This window comes from Ranitomeya imitator, chromosome 4, assembly GCF_032444005.1.
Source record: "Ranitomeya imitator isolate aRanImi1 chromosome 4, aRanImi1.pri, whole genome shotgun sequence".
Lineage (NCBI taxonomy): Eukaryota > Metazoa > Chordata > Amphibia > Anura > Dendrobatidae > Ranitomeya > Ranitomeya imitator.
The window spans coordinates 283,588,940-283,610,880 of NC_091285.1; the positions used below are offsets into that span (position 1 = coordinate 283,588,940).

The 21,941-nt window shown below is 42.3% G+C and overlaps 1 protein-coding gene across 4 annotated transcripts in view; it reads right to left on the reverse strand.

Annotated features, from left to right (window-relative positions):
• The window catches only part of SRGAP1 (SLIT-ROBO Rho GTPase activating protein 1), a 205,123-nt gene that overhangs the window by 81,622 nt on the left and 101,560 nt on the right, over positions 1-21,941 (reverse strand). For all 4 annotated transcript variants that reach the window (XM_069764703.1, XM_069764702.1, XM_069764700.1 and 1 more), the window contains exon 2: positions 10,376-10,571. In XM_069764703.1, the coding sequence (XP_069620804.1) occupies positions 10,376-10,571 (196 nt within the window). The remainder of the gene's footprint in view (positions 1-10,375; positions 10,572-21,941) is intronic.

A 21,941-nucleotide genomic window follows, 5' to 3' on the forward strand; every position in this document is an offset into this window, starting at 1 on the left:
TTCACCTTTTCATTGATTTTCCTTATGCAATCTAATTTACAGTAACAAATTGGGAAAAGATGAGACAAGGTACGACTACAGTATCCGCCTTTACAGGGCTTGCTTGTTTGTTTGTGGTCTGTTACTAAGGCGATGCACAGGTCTGTAGACCAAAATGAAAACCTGTTGGAAAGTTGCATAATGTATTATTTTACAAGAAAGGAGATAATAGATTACATTTACATGGGAAAGTGGACGTATGCTTTAAGCAACATTCCCTTTCAGGTCAACTATGAAACCTGACAGATCGTTATAATTATTTCTTTAATAGCAATGTGTCACTACAAATTAAGGTTTTTTTAAAATGTAAATTATCATGCTCTGATCTGGTCAAAGGTCACTGTGCAGAAAGTGGGAGGTGGTGAGCTGTGAATGGCGGGTTCCGATTTGTATCCTGTATATAGAGGTGCAATCCTGCCTGCAATGATAAGACTGCAGAACTACAGGCCAGCGTGAAAAAAGCAAGACTTCCGGTTTATTGTGTTTTACATAGACACACATTTAATATTATACACACACACAGGTATATGGAAAATCTAAGTAACTTGATTTAGACAATAGGACACTTTCTGATTGCACATTACTAATAGAATTTTGCACTGAAATCTAGGTTACAACTATAAGGCCAAGTTCACACTAGGCGTTTTTGCAGCCTGTTTTTATTTGTGCGCTTTATGCAAATTTTCATCTGCGTTTTCCAGTACCAGTAAAGCCTGAGATTTCAGAAATCTCATGCAAACAGCTTGTTTTTTTTTGTCATCAGGATTTTGTGCTTTGTATGTGTTTTTTTTGCACAATGGAGAAGGTCACTTCTATCAGCATTTGTGACCCATTGAAATGAATGGGTAGTGAAAAAAACGCATCAAAAACACAGGTATCATATTGTGCAGCGTTTTTTGCACCAAAACCTGATTCTATAGACTAGGACTCTTTTTCAACACTAAACTTTATCAGCATGCACAAGAAGCAAATCTAGCACGCCAAGCCCGCCACAAAAAAAAGCAAAAAACGTAAGGAAAACATGATATTTTTTTTTTATTCTGCAGCTTTCTCCTGCCAAGCGATCAGGTTTTGCTGAAGAAAAAAAAATAGCCTAGTGTGAACTTACCCTAATATGTGAATTATGGAGCCTCCAAGATGTAGAACATTTGTACGAAAAATACATTTTTCAGGCAGAAATGTTTTGATCCACTTAAGTTATTGGCTCTTTAATTATTATTGTATTTTTTTTCACTTATTTAAAGAATTAGAAAGCTTTTAGTTTAGATAATCAGTATAGGCTAGACCTGCGTAAATGGCGGACAGGAGGCCACATCTGAGCCTCATTCCTCACGCTGCACAGACAAGAGGAGTCCATAGCAGGCAATGGGGATCGGCGAGTAATTTTACATCTAATTTAAAGATCCGCAAATTAATGTAAATTGTATGTCATCATTGATGCATATTTCGAAATCTAGTCATGTTTTTAAGAATCCTGCACTCTATTAGATGCGAAGATAGTGAGGTTCACTAGACAATCTAAAGTGTATAATATTTTAAGTTTTCTGTCTAATACAATAGATGTTCGTCAGACATAAGGGTTGTAGAGCAAGGGAGATAGGCGTAATAAACGACATGAAGGGGCGAGGTGTATGGTGACAGATGTAGGGAAATGCACCTCTCCGGTGGTGTCGGTGATAGCGGTCACCAAACACTGCATGCTTTCTCATCATTTATTACATATTTCTCCCCTATTCCTTGTATAATCCACATGTCTGATGAAGGTCTATGGTGGTAGGTGGAAACGTTACAACATTATACACATTGAATTATTTAATAAACATCACTATATACGCATGGAATGGTGCCGGACTCTCTGTACCAGGTGGGACCCTATCCAAGCACCTGAATTCCAAAAGTGCCGTTTCACCTAATTTATAGATTTACAAATATTCCTGTTTTTAATATTCTATATCAGTAAGGAAATATGATTTCCTAGTAATACAGTTATGGAAATAAAAATGAGAAGAAATCACTAACTCGGGGGAAAAAAAATATTCATGACTGACATTACGAGATCAAGTATGCAAGCTCGTTCAATAATCCCTAATTCTGAGAGCATGGAAAGAAAAAAATTCAAAGGACTTGAAAAGGAAATTTGGTCAAACCGTTCTTCCAATATGTCAAAGATGCACATAAAATCATATTTATGTAGCCTGATCATACAGCTGCACTGATGTCCAAAGCAAGAGGGGTCTATGTAAGAAAACCCGATGAAACATTCTAGGCTCGCTGTAGCCAATTTGCTCTTTTTATACAGGTTACAATATTTTAATGCAAATGTTCCAAATATTAAACACAGTGATGACTGTAAAAAGATGCTTCCAGAGTTCTTTGCAGAATTCGGAATGAATTCCAACAACCTAAGAGCCAGGCAGCATTTCACACAATGCATAAAGCTCACCAATACTCCTGGGGCTGGATGGAATTAAAGCACATTATCTATCGCTACGTGACAAAATCGGAAACTGGTCTCATTATAATGGAGGTTGGTAGAACAGTACAGGTTATTTCAGTCACTATCCTGTGGTTCTGAAATGAGATGTTCAAGAAGCACATGGAGGTAATGTTCAGGTTTGGATAGATTTTTACTTCGCCCCCTAGAGCTAGAACAGAGCCTGTAGCTGCAGCACAGGGATATGGTTTATTAAATGTTGCTCATCCAGATTTTATATTGAAACTCAAGAAGAAAAAAATAGAAAACCAAGGGGAGACAAAAGTATCACCTAAAGTCACTTTAGCAACAATGTCCAGGTAACATGGTTGGGGATGGTGCCTGCACTGGAGGTGTACTCACCTTTTGTAGTAGGTGCTAGCTGGATACTACAGCGTTCGCTCTGATCCAGACCATCTGACAGTGGACAGCAAGTAGTTAACCAGAAGGAGGCAGTTATTATAGGGTGCAAAAGGGCTACCTAAGGGGCACCCCAGGTTTATAATGTGTTCACCTATCAAGTCATGCAGAAAGCAGGTAATTCAGTAACTCAACAAGCAGTCCATCAAAGGTTCAGTGAGCCTTAGGTGCCCATAAGTTCATCAGTTCTCCTTCCATGGACCACTTTTGGCATTTCATGCTGAGACCTAAATCTGTGCCCCGTTTGGTTCTACATAATGGGAACATCCAAGGAGACGTTCAATTTTGTAGATATTCTGACCTAGTCATCCAAGAATCATAATGTGGCCCTTATGAAACTTAATATAAAGGCTCAATGTATATACCCTGTATATACCCCAAATAGTGCCACTAAAAACAAAAATCTATATACTACTAGATTGACAGAAAACTTAAAAAAAGTTACAGCTATTAGAACCCAGTGGTGTACTTACTAGATTAAGATATATTTTATAGGAAAAACTTCTACGAACAGTGAGTAGTCCAATATCTTGCCCTACTTACTGTACATGCAAATAGCTATTTTAAACAGTATTATAATTTAATATTCTATTCACAATCTATTGCCATTAGTCACAATTTTCCAGGACTCCCCTAAGATGGATGGGAAAAGGAGTGAAAATTGAGGTGTACAATTCCAGGAGAGTGCTGTCATCATTGGAAGAAAATTAATTCAAAGTTGATGATGTTTCTAGATGCTGCAGATGCATATATCAGCTTTCAGCTCCGGACCAGATCCTTTGTCAGGTAAATATGTGAGGTTATACGCTGAAGGCGTTTTAAAGCCCCAATTAGAGGGTAAAAACTAAAATGGTTTGGAGGTGGATCCCATTGTGGTAGTGTGGAAATATAGTATTCCTACAACAATGAGGATAATAAAAAATTATAACCTAGTGACAATCAAACTTTGGCCAACCTCATGATATTGGTGATTGTATTTTACAATATTTATTTTTATTGAATGTTTGAATAGTATATTATTGTAATTATGTGGATTTTATATATTTTCCTATCTATGTATTGGTATTTATATTGCCTCGTTCTATATTTGATCCCCATAGGTCTAATTATTTACACATTTTAAACCACTATCATGTTGAGATCCCAACACGTGGGGATTCACTGCCAAAACGTTTACATTTTCACCACCAAATCGAGGCTTTAAACCACTTGCCGCGTGTAACCACGCATGCTCAACTAACAAAGGCTCTGGTCCCCAGCGGAAAACTGGTTTGTGCACTTGCAACAATTAGGCCGGGTGCACACAATTCGGAAGTGGCCGTACTTGGGGTGCCGCACATGAGAAATTGACATGCTGCGGTCTGGAAAGACATGCCGCACATCCGTCTCCGTGGGCATCTGTGGACGCATAGTGGGCATGGGATTCCTTGGAATCCCATCCACTATGCTGCAATATGTGGCCGCTGCGGGTTTAACGCTGTATTTGTATGCAGCTCCAAACTCGCAGCAATGACTGATCGTGTGCACATACCCTAAAGTACAGCATCCGGAGTGGTGTCACTTCCTTGCCACTAGTAATAATCTTAGCAGTCGTTGTCTTCTGTTATCAGCGCCACCACTGTCGTCTCCTGCAGTTTATGACTTGCCGAATCACTCCAGTGTTTGCCTGAAACCACAACTCTATTGAAGTCTATGAGAGCTAGAACGAGGCCCTCGTACATGCATTGAGAGCTTGTGACCGATATCTGTCACTTAAAAGTTGTGGTGTCTGGTAAGTGTAATGCAAGGACACTTACATTAGTGGCACCACTCCAGTGCTGAAATAAAGAAAAATGCTGGAGTGGTGGTTTAAATGTTACGAAGTGTGTATAAATTGAGGAAAAATAAATAAATAAAACTCACAAATGTAAAATTAGGATCACTATTGGGTACTAGTATCGCACAGAACATCAAAAAATTCCTCCATGTTTTATATTATTCCCAAACTGGAAGTACTGAGCCCTGAGTGTATTTTCATAAATATCGTTTTCTTGGACAGAGAAAATGAAACAGATTTTCTTAACAGACACTTATGTCACTGTAATAACTGTGAAGTCGGAGAATGTGCCATATGTCCTAAACCATTATAACAGACACAACATGGAGCGGAAACGAAAAGTGTTATGCCAGGCTGCGTGCCAACTATCACACCAGAAAAACACTCGTAAGATATCACATGAAGATCTACATTTAGGAAAAAGCAGAAAATGAACCGATATCAAACACAAAAAAAAAAGGCCAACTACCTGTTGTACAAACAGCGGTGCCCCGGCGTTTTGTGTTGAGCACCACTACAAGTGAGTGCCTGTAGCGCAAAACACCTTCAGAGATCTCGTGTGTGCCGACTTGCGTAGAACAGAAGAATCTTCTTCTGAAAAAAAAATAAACCGGCAGGAAACAGCGTTACTGATCCTGCTGCTGCCCTCGTCAAGAGGACAACCTTCCAGTTACTGGTCAGACAAGACACCACAAAAATGACTTCACCCTTATTTACTTGACTACTTATGGTCATGCAGAACAAATCAGCAGGAACGTCGGTCATGTTCTTCAGCCCATGTTTGGACAGCTGCTTAGATCTGTTTTAATTATGTAAAATGGCTTCAGATGAACAGTTATTGAGGTTATGAGGGAAATTTCAGCAGGTTTAACATAGTTCAAAAACAGTTATGGTAGGGATTTATTCACTATTTCAGCAAATTGGGCAATTCAAAAAAAATAGACCTAGCTTTCTGTGGCCCAGATGACTTTTCTAAAAGGCCTGCAGGATGCCAAATTACTAGAAAGGCCGATATTTAACATGTAACCCTACAAAGAATATTTAATAAAATCTGTTTGTCTACGATCAGTGACTTCTTTCTTTGTAAGAACATTATTTGGTCTTCAGGGCAATGATTCAGATGACCAAGGCAGGAATCAAGCCAAAGTTTAGTCACACGTTACTGGGTCAGTTGGGGTTTCCATATGAATTGCTGAAAAACAGGATTCAGATATATCCGCCCGCCATGGATATCAATGAAGCAGACGGAGTCACTCTATGATCTGTCTGAATTCATATTTGGCAGCATCTGCCTTCTTGAAGTGGAAGTAAAAGTGTCGTTGACGGCGCTCTTGTGCCTGCCTCAAAACGGAGGACACTGCCCAAAATAAGACAAAGTGGCCCCTGATGATGGATACGCTTGAATCCAGATTTCAGGGCTTTAGATGGAAACCCCAATGGAGCCAATGATGTGTGGCTAAGAGGTGCACATAATGTGAACGTAGCCTGACAGCAATCACATCCCTGTATATTAACAGATGCTGGTGAGAATTATGTTGGCCAACTGCAGAACTATCAAATTAGCAAAATAATAGCAGTGACACTGTACTAGAGAAATTAGAAAATTTTTCAAATTCTAAAATGGAACTTTTAAAAGGCAGAAATGATGACCGGTTTCACACCAACGGCGACACTATCATGTCTCTCTCCCAAACACTCGCTACCCTGCTGCGTGCCATGCTTCCTCACGGTATACATTAATCACCACCACTGACATACACACGTGCCATCACAATAAATACGTACATAAATGACAAGCAGACAATAGCACATAAAAGTGAGCAGCTTACTAAGCACAACAGAAGCTACAGTTTAGAAAAGCTAAATCTGGGGTGGAAACAATTATTGGGCTTTTCTCTCTTCCCTCCCAATCACAGAACTGTCAGCCAGCCGGCTAATATGGCCGTCAAGAGAAAGTACCTGTCATTAAATAAGCATGGGATCTTCTCAATGTGTTTGTAATTTGGAAGGAGACTTGCTCCCAAAGGCTTGCTCTCACAAACAAAGATCTAAATGTGATAAGAAAAGATTAAGCAGCTAATGTCTGGATAAAATTCCACTAATCCAGCCCCAGACATCAGTCAGTCCTTCAATCTACCCAGAACCCCAAGCCGGGAAAGTAGGTGCGGTAATGCGGTTTGTATCCTAAAGGTAAGATATTTTCAGTAACTGGACAAGCTGAATAGTGAACATTTTTTAGAAAGTTGATATCTAGATCAGCTGTCACTTCCCTTCCTCCATACAGGCATCAGCCTGCAGAAGTACCCAGAGATGCAGCAAGCACTAACCATGCTCACTCACGTACTACTGGAGGCCGTACTACACAGTTTGTGCACGGTGCACCAATGTTGGCTTATTAAAGGGAATCTGTCAGCAAGTTTTTGCCATGTACTCAGAGTGCTGAATGATGTAGGGCTAAGACCCTGATTCCAGCAGTGTGGCACTTAATGGGCTGTGTGTTGCGGTTTCAATAAATTCAGTATTTTATAAGCAGGAGATTATCACCACAGGACTAGGTATCTCATGCCTCCTAGTCAACTGCTCTGCAAAGCCACGCCCCAAACACTGATTGGCAGCTTTCTGTCAATGTACAAGTACAGAGAAAGCTGCTAATCAGTAATGTGGGCGGGGTGATACAGGGCTCAGCATTCTGAGGAATGCTTGATCTAAAAAGTGATTGTATCACAATGACAGCATGCAGACCAGCAAATGACATGCATATAATCAGAGTCTCTCTCAACATAATGACGCTCTCAGATTACATAACAAAACCTGCTGACGGATTCCTTTTTATTGCTTTATCTGAAATGAAAGGTGTTGTCTCATTGGAGACAAAGATCAGAATATGATCACCATTGTAATCAGCTGATTGGGCTCTGCCCCCGGAATGGTCTATGCTCTATTGTCTTTATGAGACACCTTTAGGCTACACCATAGGGTGATGAGATCTAAATTGATTTTCTGCTGCATCATCTGCTATTCAAATTGTATGTCCGTTTTTTTTTTTAATTTATTTTTTTTATATGTTCTTACTCCTTTACAAGTCCTTCAGATTGGTTGGTCTCTGGGTCCTGGGACTCCAACCGCTTGCTCAGAAACTGCTCAGCAGGCAAAAGTGCTCTCCTCCTGTATGAGCACACTCACAAAGCAGAGTACGGGCTCACACATTTTATTGAGCACTCGTGTTCGCCTGCGTATTTTGGCTGCAAAAAAACGCATTTTACAGTTCCCTTAAAGAGGCTGTCTGCTATATCATTGATGACCTATCCTCAATATAGGTCATCAATATCAGATCGGTTGGGGTCCGACACCCGGCACCCCCACCGACTAGCTGTTATCGGTGTAGGGAGGCAGTGGCCAACGAACAGAATTGCTCAATTGCAGAGGTACTCAATCTTCAGATAGTGTCCACGGCCGGATACTGCACATCCACCTCCTATTTATTTGTTAATAAACTATTAACAGTTTTAGCTTACATACTATTTTTCATCAAGCTATATATAATAAGATTACTAAATGTATCCTAGTTAAGTGCATGGTACCTGGCTTTTGCAGTATAATTTGGGAATCAGTAAGTATAGTAATACATGCACTGTGCACATCACATTAGGTAAGGTGGTAAATCACAGACAACTTACAAAAGGAGGCGCTTATATATATTTCAATGGAATAAACTTTAAAGCCTGTAACCATCATAATACAATGGTGACCTCAAAGTGAAGTTATGTCATTACCGGAGGGAGGTGTACGTTAACAAAACAAACTTGTATATCACCTTCTAAGTCTTTCACAAAGAGCTCTGTGAGGACATAGAAGTCAGTCAAGGGTCAGAGGAACGCAGCAAAGCAATGGGAAGGCGGCATGGAGACATATTCAGCCAGGTATTAGCGAAGAATTAGAACAATTCATGCATGGCACTTTTCATTCAGCTGTTGTTTCTTCAAGGATGTCTAGTATTTACAAATGCAAGTCATAGTTTGGTGAACAGCTGGCCGCTGACAATCTGATGACAAGTGCAAGGCGCCTCGAATAGCTTCAGCAGACATCTCATTATCCGCGCACCCTGGGGTTGTACAGCACGACACGCTACTTCTCTCAGGAAACCTCTCCATGTCCAAACAGCTGCAGGGCCGGACTGAGTAACAATTAGAACGGAGGCCCAAATAGAATGCCAGCTCCCATGTGGTTCATTTATCTGCAAAGCTGAATGCTCAAAAAGATGGCCGTGAATCCTCCATTGGTTGATTTGTGAAAGTTAGAGTTTTGGACACCGCCATGAAGTTAAAAAAACATAAATTGTTCTCCCATTGCTCTTTACCAAGATTTGTGGCCTAGTTTGGACTTCTACTTTTCAACAACAGCACCCAAGGAAAAAAAAAACAACAACAACATGGCAGATGCACAATTATCTGCCATCTAAGCTCAGCAGCCGCTGGAGCTCCTATATTACAGATCTGATTTATGATGAGGTCCTAAACCAGTGTTCCCCAAGTCCGGTCCTCAAGAGCCACCAACGGGTCATGTTTTCAGGATTTCCTTAGTATTGAACAGGTGATAATTGCATCACCTGGACAGGCAAGCATTCAATCACCTGTGCAATACTAAGGAAATCCTGAAGACATGACCTGTTGGTGGCTCTTGAGGACCGGACTTGGGGAACACTGTCCTAAACCTAAGGCAGATAAGAACACTTGCTCCTGTGATAAAACAGGCAGGGAAATGTGTCACCTAGGAAAGTAGTAGCTACCAGCTCCTGAGGTTTCCTCTGTACGCTCACTTATAAGTGGCTCATGCTTCCTCCCCTGGCCACGTGCTTTGGACTATGCCAACCATGAAATGGAGCAACTCTGCATGGTCACACAGACCAAAGAACAGTATATAGCAAGGAGACATTTGTAAGATTATCTCAGCATAGGAACTTTTTTCAACACATCCAATAGTGGAGCTTCATATTATTCCAAAATCTATTAACTAAAATATACTTAGTCCATGAGAAACCCCCTTTTAAAGGGAATCTGCCACCCCTCAGGATCTATATGACCTATTAATATGGGAACACAGGTAATTGAAATGTTACACTTGTCCTACTTGTATGCGTCATCTTAGTGGTGTTGTGTGGAGAAATGTTATATTCTGTCTTTATGTTAATGATTTCTTCCAGGCTCCAGGGCGTGTGGTGAAGATCCCTGAATGCAGCGCCCACAGAAGGGAAGATGAGGTATGTATTTCTGAGGGAGTGCAGGTCGCAGGATTCTGGGGCCGTAACTGACACTGACGGGAGAAGGTAAGTATTACAATGATGACAGGGGGCAGGGATTTCTTCCAAGCACTTCTCAGCAACAAGACCATTAATATGAGGTATACAGGTAGGACTAGTGTGACATTTCTATTACCTGTATGCCCATATTAATAGGTCATAAAGGTCCTGGGGGTGACAGATTCCTTTTAATTTACAATGAAAATGACCATCATTCCATAATATTTGCCAAATGATGGAGGTAAATAAATCACAAGACACAAACCTAAAAGAGCAACTTCTACAAGCAACATCCATAGTAATTAAGGAAAAAGATAGGTAAAATTTTTACTTGTATTGTTGGTGATCTTTTGTGCTTCTGGTCTTAGCCATAAATCTTTCTGCAAGCTTTTCCAGATTCCGGGAATACTCCATTTCAATTTCTGCTTTCTTGCGGAAGAAGTCCTGAAGGTCCTGAAGGAGCTGAACTCTCATTTCAGTTTGTTGCTCCAAGCATTTTTGTTGTTCAACCAGCTGAGCTCTTATCTCTAGAAAATAAAGCAAATAAATATGAAGACGTGGATCCAATGCAAAGTTCATTACAACATTACAAACTGGATATTACCCTCACGCCAGAAAATGTATAAACAGAAGGGATTGGATCATTTGTTAATCAACCTGTAGCTTCAGAAGAAGAAGAAAAAAAAGAAGGGGAGGACTGATACAAGCTGTTCATTAAAACACTGTAAACTAGAGATAGGAGCTGTCTGCCAATTCGGTAAGAATTTAGTCAGCCTTCATCTTTTCTCATGGCAATAAAAGTCTGACAATACAAGTAGCTCCCCCACCCCCCCTCCCCCCAATCTCTATCACACAAACTGTGCTCTCCATTTTACCAATGACCTAAGAGCAACCTCCTTCATAAGACTATCCTCCTATTCCCATTTCCAAGAATTTTCTCAAGCCTTTTCAATGGATTGCGCTATCCCAGAGAAATTGATTTCCAGTATCAGTAGTTTTAAGTGTGTCCTAAAAACACATCTCTTTAGGCTACCTTTCTACTTTCCCTATCTTTTCAACTTCCCTAATTCTAAAGAGGCAGATTAATTCATCTAACAGTAAAACCCATATACCCTGTATCCCAATGCCCTTAATTTCTGAGCACACACAAATACTTGCTGGATGAGGCTTTTATGAGAACGACCCTTCTTTCCTTACGGACCTTATACAAAACAAGCATTTTTTTTCTCTTACTTTTTGTGTCACACATATTTCTTCCTAGAATGTAAGCAGGGCCCTCACTCTGTTGCTTGAATTATTGATTAGTTTGTTGCTCTCCAATGGTCCATTTCATTTCTACATGTATCCCCTGAATGAAAAAGTCCTGCGCTATGTAAATGAAAGGAAGCCAGCCAGCCAGCCATACCATTCCTGCTGCCCAAAACATGGGCAACATGTATCAGAGCCTGGCTGCAGGAAGCTCTAGAGTGGTGGTCCCCAAACTTTCTGGCCTTGAGAGACACATCCATCTCTGACAGAGGGTCGCGAGCCACATCCAGCTCTGAGAGATGGTCGCGATCCACTTCCAGCTCTGAAAGATGGTCGCGAGCCACATCAAGCTCTGATAAAGGGTCGCGCGCCGCATCCAACTTTGAGAGAGGGTCGCGAGCCACATCCAGTACTGAAAGAGGGTCGCGAGCCACATCCAGCTTTGAGAGAGGGTCACGAGCCACATCCAGTACTGAGAGAGGGTCGCGAGCCACATCCAGTACTGAGAGAGGGTCGCGAGCCACATCCAGTACTGAGAGAGGGTCGCGAGCCACATCCAGTACTGAGAGAGGGTCGCGAGCCACATCCAGTACTGAGAGAGGGTCGCGAGCCACATCCAGTACTGAGAGAGGGTCGCGAGCCACATCCAGTACTGAGAGAGGGTCACGAGCCACATCCAGCTCTGAGAGGGTCGTGAGCCACATCCAGAAGCAGTATACCAAGATCCAAGGGTTCCCACAATCTCCTCCTTCAGTATTCTCCCATCAAGCACTTCCACCACACTGTCGTATCCAGCTTTAAGCACCTCCTCTGACCTTTAGTATCATAGTATCATCCTGTCTCCAGCACACCATCTTTAAATTATCTCTAAACCCCTTAGACTAGTATATGTGCATCCAGTTGTGCTCATCTGTGCCAGACTACTCACAAAATTCACCATTTTGAGATGCGCTCTTCATAGCTCTTTGCTAGACCTGGAGCTAATGCACCAAGCTAGCAGACAGCCGCGAGCCACAATTCATGAGATCGTGGGCCACATGTGGCTCCCGAGCTACAGGTTGGGGATCCCTGCTCTAGAGTTTCAGGACCAATATAGTTAGAAGATATAAAATGGGGACTATAGGCAAATATGTGAATCTAGGTATAGATGTGTCCGTCCGCATTCCCAGGTCATTGAGACATTTCTCCCTTATGTGTACTTGTACCTGGAGTGGTGCAAGAAGAAGCCAGCCGGGAAGTAGCATCAGACTAGCCTCCTCTCTCTCTATGGTTCCTCACCAGATCTAATCTTCCTGCATTTCAGAGAAAACTACCCTTGACTTCAACTGTGAAGTTAAGTTCTTATTCATGCTGCCCAAGGTTTTGGCATGAATCGCATGACTGGTTGTTTTTAAGATTATCATTATTATATTATAATAATTGTATGGCATTATTCGGCTTAGGAACAACCAAATGTCTGTAAATGAGCATTCCAAATATTAACACACCAAGGCACACAAGATTTAATGTAGCATAGAAAATGACATCCAAAGTGGGTGGCCCCCTTATAAAGCGATGCCAGCTACACAAACCACATATGACTGAGTTTTACATTGCATCGAAAGCCTAAATAAACAGAATCATCTACACAAAAGCACCCACCTAATACACTAAATATAGCTCATGCATTCCTCACCAGTGCAAGAAGGAGCAAGTCCCATCTCATGTCATTGCAAAAGTGTTTTGAAGAGATCAGAACTGTTAACTACGACTAGTAGTAATGTAATAGATAAACCATTATTTCTTATTTTTAGTGACTCTATAGCGACAGGGTCTGTTCCGCAGGACTGGCGCATAGCAAATGTGGTGCCAATATTCAAAAAGGGCTCTAAAAGTGAACCTGGAAATTATAGTCCAGTAAGTCTAACCTCTATTGTTGGTAAAATATGTGAAGGGTTTCTGAAGGATGTTATTCTGGATTATCTCAATGAGAATAACTGTTTAACTCCATATCAGCATGGGTTTATGAGAAATCGCTCCTGTCAAACCAATCTAATCAGTTTTTATGAAGAGGTAAGCTATAGACTGGACCACGGTGAGTCATTGGACGTGGTATATCTCGATTTTTCCAAAGCGTTTGATACCGTGCCGCACAAGAGGTTGGTACACAAAATGAGAATGCTTGGTCTGGGGGAAAATGTGTGTAAATGGGTTAGTAACTGGCTTAGTGACAGAAAGCAGAGGGTGGTTATAAATGGTATAGTCTCTAACTGGGTCGCTGTGACCAGTGGGGTACCGCAGGGGTCAGTATTGGGACCTGTTCTCTTCAACATATTCATTAATGATCTGGTAGAAGGTTTACACAGTAAAATATCGATATTTGCAGATGATACAAAACTATGTAAAGCAGTTAATACAAGAGAAGATAGTATTCTGCTACAGATGGATCTGGATAAGTTGGAAACTTGGGCTGAAAGGTGGCAGATGAGGTTTAACAATGATAAATGTAAGGTTATACACATGGGAAGAGGGAATCAATATCACCATTACACACTGAACGGGAAACCACTGGGTAAATCTGACAGGGAGAAGGACTTGGGGATCCTAGTTAATGATAAACTTACCTGGAGCAGCCAGTGCCAGGCAGCAGCTGCCAAGGCAAACAGGATCATGGGGTGCATTAAAAGAGGTCTGGATACACATGATGAGAGCATTATACTGCCTCTGTACAAATCCCTAGTTAGACCGCACATGGAGTACTGTGTCCAGTTTTGGGCACCGGTGCTCAGGAAGGATATAATGGAACTAGAGAGAGTACAAAGGAGGGCAACAAAATTAATAAAGGGGATGGGAGAACTACAATACCCAGATAGATTAGCGAAATTAGGATTATTTAGTCTAGAAAAAAGACGACTGAGGGGCGATCTAATAACCATGTATAAGTATATAAGGGGACAATACAAATATCTCGCTGAGGATCTGTTTATACCAAGGAAGGTGACGGGCACAAGGGGGCATTCTTTGCGTCTGGAGGAGAGAAGGTTTTTCCACCAACATAGAAGAGGATTATTTACTGTTAGGGCAGTGAGAATCTGGAATTGCTTGCCTGAGGAGGTGGTGATGGCGAACTCAGTCGAGGGGTTCAAGAGAGGCCTGGATGTCTTCCTGGAGCAGAACAATATTGTATCATACAATTATTAGGTTCTGTAGAAGGACGTAGATCTGGGGATTTATTATGATGGAATATAGGCTGAACTGGATGGACAAATGTCTTTTTTCGGCCTTACTAACTATGTTACTATGTTACTATGACTTCAGAGGTATTTAGGAAAAAAGATCTTATTTCCCTTTTGCAATATGCCAGGTACTGACAACTTAGCATTTGGTAGCTTTCATGTAGTGGTTGTATTTCTAAAATAAGAGGTTCGGCAGCAATATAGAGAGACCCAGTCTACTTTCCAAAACAAATTACCATAATTATACAAGCTCTCCAAGAGCAGAGAATTCCTGTCTAAAGGTACCGTCACACTGGACGATATCGCTAGCGATCCGTGACGTTGCAGCGTCCTGGCTAGCGATATCGTCCAGTCTAGCGATATCGTCCAGTGTGACACGCAGCAGCGATCAGGCCCCTGCTGGGAGATCGCTGGTCGGGGCAGAAAGGCCAGGACTTTATTTCGTCGCTGGCTCTCCCGCTGACATCGCTGAATCGGCGTGTGTGACGCCGATTCAGCGAGGTCTTCGCTGGTAACCAGGGTAAACATCGGGTTACTAAGCGCAGGGCCGCGCTTAGTAACCCGATGTTTACCCTGGTTACCATCGTTAAAGTAAAAAAAACAAACACTACATACTTACCTACCGCTGTCTGTCCCCGGCGCTCTGCTTCTCTGCTCTGGCTGTGAGCGCCGGCCAGCCGGAAAGCAGAGCGGTGACGTCACCGCTCTGCTTTCCGGCCGCTGTGCTCACAGCCAGAGCAGAGAAGCTGAGCGCCGGGGACAGACAGCGGTAGGTAAGTATGTAGTGGTTGTTTTTTTTTACTTTAACGATGGTAACCAGGGTAAACATCGGGTTACTAAGCGCGGCCCTGCGCTTAGTAACCCGATGTTTACCCTGGTTACCGGCATCGTTGGTCGCTGGAGAGCGGTCTGTGTGAAAGCTCTCCAGCGACCAAACAGCGACGCTGCAGCGAACCGGATCGTTGTCGGTATCGCTGCAGCGTCGCTTAGTGTGACGGTACCTTTAGGGTATGTGCACACGTTGTGGGTTCTCTGCGGATCCGCAGCGTTTTTTGCAGTGCAGAAACGCTGCAGATCTGCAATTGATTTACAGTACAATGTAAATCAATGAGGGGAAAAAATGCTGTACACACTTTGCGTAAAATACGCTGCGGAAATGCTGCGGTTTAAAAGAAGTAGCATGTCACTTATTTTTTGTGAATCTGCAGCGTTTTTATACCCATTCCATTATAGAAAACCGCAGGGGTAAAAAACGCAGCAAATCCGCAAGAAAACCGCAGCAAAAACGCACAAAAAACGCTGCGAAACTGTACAAAAAATGTGACAAATCCGCAGGTGCGTTTTTTGCCAGAAGAGGCAGAATCCGCATCAGAAATTCCTAAGCCTAATCGGCAACGTGCGCACATAGCCTTAAATGATTGAGCAAGTTTTGACCTTTACGGGAACCTGTCAGCAGGATTGTGCACAGGAACCTACAGACAGTGTTAGGTCGGCGCCGTTATACTGATTACAATGATACCTGGGTGATGAAATCTGTCTTGTGGTTGTTGTTTAATCTTTATTTTCAGTTTTCAGTTAATGAGATTTTCGTGCTCTGGGGCGGCCTGTGGGGGACTTCATGTGGTGATCTGCTTACATTCATCCTTATAGCAGGTCACTCATACTTCACTGACCTGCCCCCTATTTTACATAATGCATATGATATTGTGGGGTTAAAGAATTAAAAAAAAAAAAAAAACGTCAAAATGGCACAGATGCTGAAGCATGATACAATGGCTAATATGCCTTATGTTTATACTATTGTGGGGTTAAAAGAAAAAAAAATTATCTTCAACAAAATGGTGCCTGCACAGTAGCATCTATGACATTCTGATAGATGCTACTGTGAAAGCGCTGTCACTGGCGCCATTTTGCTGTAGAAAAATATTTGGCTCCATCAAAATGACGCCGGAGGCAGCGCTGGTGCAGCAGCAACTATCAGAAAGGGCCGCTGCCATTTTGCTAGAGAAAAAAAAAATTGGCTGCAGCAAAATGGCGCCGAAGCTTGCGCAGTAGCATCCATCGGAACACTATAAAGGCTACTGCACAGGTGCCATTTTGATGAAGATCATTTTTTTTTTACCCCACAATAGCATAGACATGAAGCATAAATGCAAGCAGGCATGTATCATGCTACAGTGTAGGGGCCGGCGGCGCCATTTTTACTTTTTTTTTTTTTCTCTAACCCCACAAAAGTATATGCATTATGTAAAATAGGGGGCAGATCAGTGAAGGATCAGTGGCCTGCCATAAGCCATACAGACGAATATCTAAGCAGAGCACCACAAAGCCCTACCCACAGCACCAGAAGCTCATTCACTGAAAACTAAAAATAAAAATTAAACAACCACAAGGTATCATTGTAATCAGTATAACGACGCCAACCTGACACTGTCTGTAGGTTACTGTGCACAATCTGCCGACAGGTTCCCTTTATTGACCAGGCCAATTTTTACAATTCTGACCACTGTCAGAACGCTTCAATGGATCCCAGTGATTAGGTTTTCTCGTGACATATTGTACTTCATGATGGTGGTAAAATGTGTTCGATGTAACTCGCGTTTATTTGAGAAAATATCACAATTTTGGTGAAAATTTTGAAGAAAAAAAAAGCAATTTTCAAAATTTCACTCAAATGTCATTTTATTTTGTGACGATGTTACAGGGGTTAAAAGTTTAGCAGCAATTTTTCATTTTTTCAACAAATTTACAAAACCCGTTTCTTTAGAGACCTATTCAGATATCAATTCTCTTTGAGGGGTCTGTATAGTGGAAACTCGTCAAAAGTGATAATATTGTAAAAACCATATGACGACTAGTGTTGAGCGCAAGTGCTCAAGAGTTTGCATCAGGGTGCTCAGGTATGGAACGGAGCATCGTGGGTGCTCGAGTGACATGTTTTGCAGCTGTTAGACACCCCCCCAAAAAAACATGCTGGGGGGATTGCCTGCCATACATGGGCAATCCCTGCATTGTTTTGGCTGCCTAACAGCTGCGAAACATGCGGGGTGGGAACTCTCTGACATATCACTGGAGCACCAGATGTAAACTTGAGTAGTGAGCACTTGCATTCAACACTAGTCATCAGTCATTTTTTTTTTTTTAACTTATGAAAAAAAAACCCTAACCCCAACCCCAATAACAAAGAATGAAAAATAAAAATTATAAAATAAAAAAATAATAATCTGACTAAGGGGATGACACAGGGATGATTTACTAGCTACTGGGCTTTTGATTACTGTATTAGACAATGGTCAAAAGTCTGGAACTAATAGAAAAATTCCCTGTGGGTGATGGCCGGCAGATCTTCAAGGGCCGGGAGATGGAGCAGGTACTGAGGAAGGCTTGGAGACATCATTTCTCTCTCCTCTGACATGTTGTATCAGAAAAATATTTAGAATTGAGAGTCCTCAGTATCATGTTCCTGTATCATGTTGTATCAGGTCAGAAAAGATAGAAATGATTTTTATTGGTTAAAGCCATGTGCTGCAGTATCTTGGCTGGTCATTGTTTGAACAGATTTGTAAAATCCAAAATCCAGATACGTAAAATCCAATTTAGTATATACACACACACACAAAACTTAAGGAAGGCAAAACCAGATAGAAGGATTACAAATTCATCAACAAAACAAAAGAAAAAACACAACTTAGCTTTTGGTCGATACTTATTGTTTCTCATCCTTAGCCAATAAACATGCTCACTTGGTTGGGTTACGCTTATGCATGCGCTTTCAAGGGTGAGAGGGGAGCAACGTACACACCACACACATTAGATGGATGGCTACCAAAACTAGCAGGTACGGTCTGAACTCCCCTCCTGCCATTTGGAGTATGGCTTGCACTAATCATAGTATATTCGGACTTACAACTGTCACCACTACCATTTACAAATCTACTATATAAAGCTGAATGTGTGTGTGTGTGTGTGTGTGTGTGTGTGTGTGTGTGTGTGTGTGTGTGTGTGTGTGTGTGTGTGTGTGTGTGTGTGTGTGTGTGTGTGTGTGTGTGTGTGTATATGTGTGTATGTCCGGGATTGGCATCTGCACCGTCGCAGCTACAGCCACAAAATTTTGCACAGTCACACGTCTGGACCCCGAGAGCGTCATAGGCTATATTGTGAGGCGAAATTTTAACCCCGCGCGTTCCAATTCACCAAACAATTTTGCCCCTATCTACATAATGGGGAAAAAAGTGAAAGGAAAAGTGTTGGAGGTGTCGCAGCTACAGAAACAAAATTTTGCACAGTCACACGTCTGGACCCTGAGAGCGTCATAGGCTATATTGTGAGGCGAAATTTTAACCCCGCGCGTTCCAATTCACCAAACAATTTTGCCCCTATCTACATAATGGGGAAAAAAGTGAAAGGAAAAGTGTTGGAGGCGTCGCAGCTACAGAAACAAAATTTTGCACAGTCACACGTCTGGACCCTGAGAGCGTCATAGGCTATGTTGTGAGGTGAAATTTTAACCCCGCGCGTTCCAATTCACCAAACAATTTTGCCCCTATCTACATAATGGGGAAAAAGTGAAAGGAAAAGTGTTGGAAGCGTCGCAGCTACAGCAACAAAATTTTGCACAGTAACACGTCTGGACCCCGAGAGCGTCATAGGCTATGTTGTGAGGTGAAATTTTAACCCCGCGCTTTCCAATTCACCAAACAATTTTGCCCCTATCTACATAATGGGAAAAAATGAAAGGAAAAGTGTAGGAGGCTGTTGTGAATTCTGTGGCAGAGCTCCCTCCTGTGGTCACAAGTGGTACTTCGGCTGATTCTCTCTGTGAGCTTCTGTTGGTGGAGGGAAGTGGTACTGCGGCTTCTGAGTTTCCTCCCTCAGGTGATCTGGTGAGGTCGTTAGGTGCTTCTCTACTTAACTCCACCTAATGCTTTGATCCTGGCTTCCTGTCAATGTTCCAGTGTTGGACTTGCTTTTCCCTGGATCATTTCTGTGGCCTGCTGCTCTGCATAGCTAAGTTCTTCTTTGCTATTTGTTTGCTATTTTTTCTGTCCAGCTTGTCTATTTGTTGCTGGAAGCTCTGGGACGCAAAGGGTGTACCTCCGTGCCGTTAGTTCGGTACGGAGGGTCTTTTTGCCCCCTTTGCGTGGTTTTCTTTAGGGTTTTGTGTAGACCGCAAAGTTACCTTTTCTATCCTCGCTCTGTTAAGAAAGTCGGGCCTCGCTTTACTGAATCTATTTCATCTCTACGTTTGTCTTTTCATCTTAACTCACAGTCATTATATGTGGGGGGCTGCCTTTTCCTTTGGGGTATTTCTCTGAGGCAAGGTAGGCTTATTTTCTATCTTCAGGCTAGTTAGTTTCTCAGGCTGTGCCGAGTTGCATAGGCAGAGTTAGGCGCAATCCACGGCTGCCTCTAGTGTTGTTTGGAGAGGATTAGGGATTGCGGTCTGCAGAGTTCCCACGTCTCAGAGCTCGTTCTATGATTTTGGGTTATTGTCAGATCACTGTATGTGCTCTGACCGCTATGTCCATTGTGGTACTGAATTGCCTTTCATAACAGTACAGGAAGCCAAAAGTACTAATGATTCTCAATAGAGGGAAAAAAGAAGTTCTGAGACCATTTTTTTTTCTTTGCACTGTGTTTTGCCTTTTTTTCCCCTAGACATTTGGGTGGTTCAGGACGCAGGTGTAGCGATGGACATTAGAAGTCTGTCTTCATTTGTGGATCAGCTCTCGGCAAGAGTACAAAAGATTCAAGACACTATTGATCAGAAATCTATGTTAGAACCAAGAATTCCTATTCCTGATTTGTTTTTTGGAGATAGAACTAAGTTTCTGAGTTTCAAAAATAATTGTAAATTATTTCTGGCCTTGAAACCTCGCTTCTCTGGTGATCCAGTTCAACAGGATTTGATTGTTATTTCTTTTTTGCGCGGCGACCCTCAGGACTGGGCATTTTCTCTTGCGCCAGGAGATCCTGCATTGAGTAATATCGATGCGTTTTTCCTGGCGCTCGGATTGCTGTACGATGAACCTAATTCAGTGGATCAGGCAGAGAAAAATTTGCTGGCTCTTTGTCAGGGTCAGGATGAGATAGAGGTATATTGTCAGAAATTTAGAAAGTGGTCCGTGCTCACTCAATGGAATGAATCTGCACTGGCAGCTATGTTCAGAAAGGGTCTCTCTGAAGCCCTTAAGGATGTCATGGTGGGATTTCCTATGCCTGCTGGTTTGAATGAGTCTATGTCTTTGGCCATTCAGATCGGTCGACGCTTGCGTGAGCGTAAATCTGTGCACCATTTGGCGGTGTTACCTGAGCTTAGATCTGAGCATATGCAGTGCGATAGGACTTTGACCAGAGTTGAACGGCAAGAACACAGACGTCTGAATGGGCTGTGTTTCTACTGTGGTGATTCCACTCATGCTATCTCTGATTGTCCTAAGCGCACTAAGCGGTTCGCTAGGTCTGCCACCATTGGTACGGTACAGTCAAAATTTCTTCTGTCCGTTGCCTTGATCTGTTCTTTGTCATCGTATTCTGTCATGGCATTTGTGGATTCAGGCGCTGCCCTGAATTTGATTGACTTGGAGTTTGCTAAGCGTTGTGGGTTTCTCTTAGAGCCCTTGCAGTGTCCTATTCCATTGAGAGGAATTGATGCCACGCCTTTGGCCAAGAATAAGCCTCAATACTGGACCCAGCTGACCATGTGCATGGCTCCTGCACATCAGGAGGTTATTCGCTTTCTGGTGTTGCATAATCTGCATGATGTGATCGTGTTGGGGTTGCCATGGCTACAAGCCCATAATCCAGTATTGGATTGGAAATCCATGTCGGTGTCCAGCTGGGGTTGTCAGGGGGTACATGGTGATGTTCCATTTCTGTCAATTTCGTCATCCACCCCTTCTGAGGTTCCAGAGTTCTTGTCTGATTACCGGGATGTATTTGATGAGCCCAAGTCCGATGCCCTACCTCCGCATAGGGATTGTGATTGTGCTATCAATTTGATTCCTGGTAGTAAATTCCCAAAAGGTCGACTGTTTAATTTATCCGTGCCTGAGCACGCCGCTATGCGCAGTTATGTGAAGGAATCCCTGGAGAAGGGGCATATTCGCGCGTCATCGTCACCATTAGGAGCAGGGTTCTTTTTTGTAGCCAAGAAGGATGGTTCGCTGAGACCTTGTATAGATTACCGCCTTCTAAATAAGATCACGGTTAAATTTCAGTACCCCTTGCCATTGTTATCTGATTTGTTTGCTCGGATTAAGGGGGCTAGTTGGTTCACCAAGATAGATCTTCGTGGTGCGTATAATCTGGTGCGAATCAGGCGAGGAGATGAATGGAAAACTGCATTTAATACGCCTGAGGGTCATTTTGAGTATCTTGTGATGCCATTCGGACTTGCCAATGCTCCATCAGTGTTTCAGTCCTTTATGCATG